The sequence below is a fragment of the Centruroides sculpturatus genome, unplaced genomic scaffold, assembly GCF_000671375.1.
Source record: "Centruroides sculpturatus isolate CEXI.00-Female unplaced genomic scaffold, Cexi_2.0 scaffold250, whole genome shotgun sequence".
NCBI lineage: Eukaryota > Metazoa > Arthropoda > Arachnida > Scorpiones > Buthidae > Centruroides > Centruroides sculpturatus.
The window spans coordinates 628,233-636,682 of record NW_019384557.1 but is presented as its reverse complement, the minus strand read 5'-3'; the positions used below and the strand labels follow the sequence as shown (position 1 = coordinate 636,682).

At 32.0% G+C, this 8,450-nt stretch overlaps 1 protein-coding gene across 1 annotated transcript in view; it reads left to right on the top strand.

The window, feature by feature from the left end:
- Positions 1–8,450, top strand: part of LOC111623897 (AT-rich interactive domain-containing protein 2-like) — a 243,928-nt gene that overhangs the window by 144,203 nt on the left and 91,275 nt on the right. Inside the window, exon 8 of the mRNA XM_023366627.1 lies at positions 6,037–6,173. Coding sequence (XP_023222395.1) covers positions 6,037–6,173 — 137 coding nt within the window. The remainder of the gene's footprint in view (positions 1–6,036; positions 6,174–8,450) is intronic.

Genomic DNA, 8,450 nt, shown 5'->3' with positions numbered 1-8,450 from the left:
TACAAAACACATGCACTGAAAAAATTAGCAAGTACATAGAACTCGCCCAGGAAATAAGGCATCTGTGGAGGATGGATAGGGTGCTTATTGTACCTGTCATTCTCTCCTGTACAGGTGTGATACCATACACACTACACAAAAGCCTGGGAACATTACAATTGAGTAGAAATACATACATCACACTACAGAAGGCCACTATATTGAATACATGCCACATTGTTAGGAAATTCCTGAATACAGAAACACACACTGACACACTGATTTAATTTTAGTTTTGTTTTGGTTGCTATGCCTTGACTCTGGTCCGGCATAGTACACAGCCACCGGTGTGAACCGAGTATTACCCACTAAACCCAACATAATAATAATAATAATAATAAAGATATCACTAAATATATTGTACAGTAATTTATATTGAAGGGAACATATGCTGATCATTTGATGAGCAATTCTCCTAACAAATGTGGAGAGCTATTTGTAGACATGGGGTAATTGAATTCTAAAGTGGAAAAATTACCCAACAAAGAAAAACTTGTAGCATGTGGTAACTACTTGTTAGAGATTTCTCTAGCAGTTCAGCTTTCAGTTCAACAATGTCCTCATAGTTTTTTCAAAGGAGTGAAAACGATTTTCAAAGGAGTGAAAAACCTTTCACTCCTTTGAAAATCGTTGGTCCTTACCTCACTTCCTCCTTGTTCATGGTTGAGCCCTTAGTCCCTCCACGTGAAAACTGATGACCGGAGACAAGAAAAAAATACTGGCGTATCGCACTCCTCCAATTTATACCTCCACACCAACCAAGTCACATGAGCTAGAGGTAGCTAAAGATAGTCCAATTGCAATCTGATGCAGTAGCTTCACGTGACACAAGCAACGATGGAAACAATTACCAGTGACTAGTACGTGACAAATGGAATAAAATACAATAATCTGGTACACGACAATTGAGGTAAATTCCAATACGGGATTCCTGAACAAATTAATATTTAATAGTGGCAGGACACTACACTAGCCAGGGGAGTACATGTATATGATTAGAATGTAGCTAGGCTTTGGTTTTCCTAGCATTGTTGTGGACAGGCATTGTAGTGCTAGAAAATACAGGTGCATCTTTGGAAAAATTTGTTTTGATTCACATAGATGTTGCTGAATGATTAGAATATAGGCTTCATAGTTCATAGCACCATCCCCAAACTGCAAATTTCCACCTTCCTGTACACTTGCATCTCCCAACCATTACAGATTGTGACTTCTAGAATCATCTTGAATAACATACTGGATTATTAGCTTCATCTTTAATATGAATGGCTTTCTTGCATATATTCCCATAGTTTACATGAAATGTTGATTTCATGTATTCTCACAATCAATGTTTGTCTGCTTCAAACGAGTTCTGGCCCAAGCTAAACCTTTGCTTGCATGATTCATCCTTTGGATTTGCATAGCCTGTAGTTATCGGATATATCTCCACACTATGCATTCAGATAATGGGATATTAAAGTATTCCCTTGCTCACTTTGTCAAATCTTAAAATCTCGTAAGGAAACTTGCCTATTGTTGGAAAGATACCATCAAAAGGACTGTATTGTTTGGAACTTAGAGTTAGTTTTCTTCCTAAAGCTTTACATGGGCAAGTATTTTTCCTTTCTTGAAAATATTTTATGATTCCCTGGACTATAAGACAGATATCTATACATCCTGTGCAACTGCATTGAGAAAATCCTTCTTTACACTTCTGGATAATAGTTTTCCTAATTGGTTCTGGTATTGTCTTACCTTTTGCCATTTTTCATAGACATTAAAGGTGACTTGCCTTCTATATGTAAAATGTGTGGCATAAGAAAAACTACAAGAAATTTCAGAATATTCTACAAAAATCTTTTCTGAATGAATTTCATTGCATTGTGTTGCCAAGTGGTTGCCAGATTTGCATAGCTATGTATTCCAAACTAATGAAATCCAAGGTAATAAGTTATTGGAATGAAATTGTTTACTTACAAAAGGAATTATTTATAACACTTCATTTAGTGTGTATGTACAAGTTTCTAAGTTTATATAAATTTCTGAAAATTTAAATGGTGAATGAAGTTCATTGCAAACAGAGTTGTATTTTCATATATAATTTTTCCCAAGAACAAAATCTTACCAGCATGAATAAGATTCATATGATTTATTTTTTTTTTATTATGCAAATAGGTTCATATTTATTTTACAGAAAACAGGATATATAAATCATTTTTTAGAAATACATAATTTAGCAAAATAATTGATTGTAAGAAAGTTATAAATTTTTGAAAATATTTTAAAAACACAACTTTAAAACATTCCTATATGGAACCATTTTATTTTGTAATTATACAGATGTGTATCTAAAATGAAGTATTTATTTCATTAAATATCATAGATCAAGTTTTCTCATAAATCTATGGGAATGAATGATCTAAGCAGATCCTAATCTGTTTAAGAAATTAGTTGGCACCAAAATTAATCCAAACATGTATTACAATGAATAAAAGCATCTTTGAAACTACATACAGTTGTACCTCAGGATACGAAATTAATCCGTTCCGTAACTGAGATCGTATCATGAAAATGTCATAAGGTGAATCATTTTTCCCCATACAATTACATGTAAAACCAAATAATTTGTTTCAGCATGAAAAACACACTCAAATTAAAGCTCAGTAGTACATTGAAAAAAAAACTTTAGTTCGGAAAACACTGAAAAATGCGTTTTGTAGTTGTAAATGTATAAATAACCATAAAAGAATAATAATTGATTAAAAAAAAAAATGTAGTTTTATTTGCACTTTACCTTTGAGGATAGACAACGATGGAGGTGTAAACTGGTGGCGGAGGAGAGGGAGAAGGGAAATGATACTAAAACTTAACTTACATAACATAATGTAACAATAACTTAAAAATAACTTAGAAAAGATTAAAAAAAATTAATGTTGTTTTATATATATTTTAAAAATTTTTATTTACTGATTTTTGCTTTCTTTCCTTCATTTCCATCCGCACTTTCACTGGATAGAGGTCACTTGGTAAAATATCTATCCAAAGAGGTTTGGCTTTGCCTGCTTTTTAAAATTTTTCTAAAATGACTTAGGCTAATGTCATTACTCTGAGCAGCAACATGGCCAGTGTGAACCTTTTCAGGATGTTTCTTTTCAATAAAATCAGACACTTTCTGATAATACCTCAAGATTTCCTTTATCGAGCGAGATTCTTCCACGACGAAGCAAACGCGGACCAATGAACAGAAGTGAATAAAAAATGGCACGCTGCAAACTAATAGTGTTTAACTATTAGTTTGCAGCTCGTGGAGCAAAAATATGTTCGAATTTTATGTCGTATCCTGAAAATTTCGTATGTTGGGGCGTTTGTATCCTGAGGTACCACTGTATTATATATATACAGTATATTTCAAGCTGTTCTGAGCTTGGCTAAATTTGAACAATCAACTTTTCAAAATGTGTTTACATAGGAAATCTGAAATTTTTTTAGTGTTTTGGAGGAAAAATATGTAATTACAGTAGAGCATCAATTATCTTACTCAATTGGGGACTCAGGTTGGTCGGATAACTGAAAAATTGGATAACTGAAAAAATACATTATTAGTATAGTATATCAGTATATTCCATGTAATTAGTATATTAGTATATCGCTATTAACCAACTTCGCATTGAATTTTCATTGATGTTAAGCCTAACAAATTTTTTTTAAAATAATAGTCACTATTGTATCGTTAAAAATTATTTTTAAATGATTTTATTGCTCACAAAACAAACAACCACTCATAATTAGAAAATTAAGTCTCGTTTAAGTACTGGCCTCCCTTCAATGGTCGAGCCAATGTTGCCAGCTAAAACACGCAAAAATTTAACAAAAATAATATTAAAGTAGCCAAGACATAGCCAAATATTGTAGTGCCACATCACTAGCGGACATTTGAAATTTGCCTATTAGAACAGATGGATAATCAATGCTCTACTGTATTTTGAAAATTGAATTTTATTCTATCTAAGGGAATTCCCAAATGAAAAGTAAAATTCAGTGTACTCATGCACTCATTGTTGATTTAGACCACAGGTTCTCAAACTTATTTTTGACCACCACCCACTTTGAGATTAAAAAAAATCTAGAGCCCCCATATTTTTTAACTTACCTTTTACATTATCATCTGTTGCATATCTTAAAAACAGTTATTGCAAATATAATGTTTAAGCGTGCATTATTATATGGATAGGATAGATAGGGTGTGACCCATATCCTATTTCTGAGATCAAAGAATGTTTCAATGAGAAGAAATAAAACTCGTATTTAATCACTGAACCTTCTACTGCCCCTCTGAAAGACTCCAGCGCCCACAGGGGGGTGTTATTGTTCACTTTGAGAAAGGATGATTTAGACCAAAAGCATTGTAATTAAAAATTTAGAAGTTCCCATATAAAAATAAAAACAAAAATTTTTTTTTACTCAGTACTAAAGCAAATAGCAACAGAAACCACTATACAGTTCTTAAAATGCAAATAAATTATTGAATTTTAAACAGTTTTTCCTCCTGCTTTCCACATTGTATAATTGATTAGGCTAGAGCAGGGGTCGGCAACCTATGGCTCGCGAGCCACATGCGGCTCTTTGGATGTGAAGCTGCGGCTCTTTAGTTCCATATGCAAATATTATTTATTTTATCAAANAAAAAAAAAAAAAAAAAAAACATTTAAAAATCGCTCTGAATCAATTAACGAGGATTAGGTACTGATTCTATCTTTCAGCCACTTGTACTCGCTTTTCACCGCACCCCTCTTCCGTGACACGCTTCGTCACTGTCGTCAGTCCGTCGGAAGCTCTCTAAAGACACTGTCGTTGGATGTTTCTATTATCTAATTTGTTGTGAAAAACACTACTTATATATGAATAAATAGATATTTTTTCTTATGAATAAATAGATTAGTTTTTTTATCAAAAAACTTTATTTATGCGAGTACTATTTATTATTGGCAAGAAAAAATTTTGTGGCTCTTTAAAAACTTTGAAATTTTGTAAATTGTAATTTTGGCTCTTCCAACTCAAAAGGTTGCCGACCCCTGGACTAGAGGAACAAGCTCCTTCTGCAAATGTCTATTAGTACTCATATATTTTATAATATTTGAAATAAAATTATTTATCTTATATCTTCAGTATTGTCCTCAATAAATAACTATTGATATTTCTTTTAAAATTGAGTCATGAAAATGAATTATGTTAAAACCTCTCAAAAAGAACTTGTCATTTAACACGTAATACAGTAGAGCATCGATTATCCGATCCCCGATCAACTGTCACATCGGTTAACCAACCGCGTTCTAGTCGGCAAATTCAAATGTCCGCTAGTGATGTGGCGCAACAGTATTTGGCTATGTCTTGGCTACTTTAATATTATTTTTACGTGTTTTAGCTGGCAACACTGGTTTGACCATGAAATGGAACCAGTATTTAAACAAGGTTTAATTTTCTAATTTTAATGATACAATAGTGACAATTATTATTTAAAAAAATTTTTTGTTAGGCTTAACGTCGATGAAAATTCAGCGCGAAGTAGGTTAATAGCGATATACTAATATACTATACTAATAATGTATTTTTTCATATTTTTTGGTTATCCATTTTTACAGTTATCTGACCCATCCAGTCCCCAATTGTGTCGGATAATCGATGCACTACTGTATATAACAGACAAAATGGCAGCAAAACCATTAGTTTAAAATCCATTCATGCATAAACAATAATAGCCTGTAATCTTAGATTCATTTGTTAGTATATATTTTTTACACACAGCATACTCTTTTTTTTAAACTAGTGGTAGGATAAATGAAACACAATTCTCTATAACTTACTCTATAAACTTACCTAAACAGATATTCTGGCTGGAGTTTTTTTCTATTTTAGACAAGTTTTACTGTATTTAATTTTTTGTAATATAAATAATTTGGTTTTTAAAAAATCTGTTTTGATTTTTTTCATATTTTAAAAAGCACTTTTTTTTTCTAGGTTGCTCTCATTCTTCATAATTTGTCATATGAAAAACACAATATTCCTGTTCTTGCATCAAACTCTAACTTTTTGAGGTATGTATTACATAGTTATAGTAATGTGTTGGTATGTATATATTCTATAGTAATTTTTATGTAATATAATAAAAATATTTCTCAGTCTATCATCATCAACTGCTAATTTTAATTCCTAAGCTAGACTATTATCCAGCCAAAATCCTCAGAATCGTGAATAGCTTTTAAGAACTCTTCTATGGATTATTGATGGTTACTTACAAGGAGACCCTATGGCTTTGGAGAAACAGATTTTGATGATCTTTGGTGTAGAGGTAGTACACCATGTGAGTGTACTACCTGTAAAATACTAAAGTGCAATACTCAAATATAATCAAGAAAAACGAACTTAAAGTTTTTTTTTAGCACTTTATATATAAATTATACCTGCTTCCATTCGAGCATCCTGTGGCTGAGTGATAATGATCCTGACTCATGCTTGAGTTCCCCGGTTCAATTTTTGTGTACACTTTTTTTTTTTTTTTAATTCATAAATACTTATAATGTATTTATTTATTTTAATTTAATTTCTACTATTCCAAGTCTAATATTTTTTACTTTTGTTGACAATAACGGCACATTCTTGACACCTATGTGTCAACTTTCCCATCTAAATGTTATCACTAACAGTGACTGATCTAATTCTCACTAGGAGCATTTTTTCTATCAGAGTTCTTTTTCACTCACTCTTTAACAGTTTGTTTCTGAATTTCGACACGAATAGACATATTTGTGCAGTGAAATTTATTTTGAATAATTATTTTATAATTAAAAAAAGTCATCAAGAGAAGCAAGTTCTTCACATTGTAACGAAAAAACTATTGATGATAACTCTTTATACAGTGATGTATCGAAGCAGCATCTAAAAGATGGAGTAGAGTATTATGAGACTTTACTTTTCGAAAATAATTTAGTTGCAACATCATCTTCAACAAATAAAAATATTAGACTTGGAACAGTAGAAATTAAATTAAAATAAATAAAAAAAAAAACCAAAAAATCAATAAATAATAAGAAATAAATGAATGAGTGAATAAATAAATACATTATAAGTATTTATGAATAAAAAAGGGGGAAGTATACACAACAAGAAAATCAACCATGAACGCACAAGCATACAAGTCAGGAGCGTTACTACTCAAGCCACAGCAAGCTCAATTAGAAGTATGCGTAACTTATATATAAAGGGCTAAAGAAAACTTCAAGTTCGTTTTTCTTGATTATATTTGAGTGTTGCACTTTAGTACAGTCGACCCCCCCCAACATGGATTCCTGTAGTTAAGATTTCTATATCACGGCGAAGAAATTGCGACAGTATTTGTACAAGCATGATAAAAAAAACTCATATAATTTGGTAAAACGTCATTGTCAACTTGTGTCGTGACAGGATTGGTCGAATCTAGACCAATAGCGGATATTGCACAAACTGTTGAGTTTAAACGAGTAGCGGACCTACTAAAAACCATTTATTATTTAATGGCTATAAAAATTATATTTATATTAATGATGTCTCCAATGTTCAGCGAATTTTTCGCAAAAAAAAGATAATTTATCAGGAAGCACGTGAGCGCCATTTGATGACAAGCTCCACGACGAAAACAAGCTTAAGCAATGGCGTAGTCGAATGGTGCATGTTTGGTAAGTAATCCTACAATTTTTTGTTTATAGCATATAATTTTTTGGGAATAATCCATATAAACAATGTATATTGGAAATGTTGAGTCGAATTAGTGTAGAATCGATTAATTTTATGAAAGAAACCTTTCAAACAGCTGTAGTCAGTAAACGGCATACATGTCGGGCTGTGATTGGCTGGACTTGTAGAAAATGGATTCATAAAAACCGGAACGTATCTACCGTGCTATAGGGGAGGTTGACTGTATTTTACAGATGGTACATTCACATGGTGTACTAACTCTACACGAAAGATCATCAAAATCTGTTTCCCCAAAGCCGTGGGGTCTTCTTGTTAGTTACTTAAAAATGTGACTTCTGTATTAATTGACTTACCCACTTGAATTTCTAATCTTTAAAAAAAAATTTAAATAGAGTATAATAAGTACAGTGGAACCTCGGTATACGTCTGCTTTAGAATACGTCCAATTCGGAATATGTCCTGTTCGGACGAAACAAATTTTGCTCTGTATACGACTTTTGTTCGGTATACGACTTAATTCAATTATACGCGCCATCTATGAACAAGTAGCACTATCGGTGTACTACACTAGACTAGACGTTCGCGGTGCTACGGTTTATAACTTTGTTAAATTTCTTCTGATTTTAATTTGTAAGTAACATTTTATTATTTTTATTAATCATGAATTGCAAAAGGGCAACAGAAAAATAAAAAAATGACTA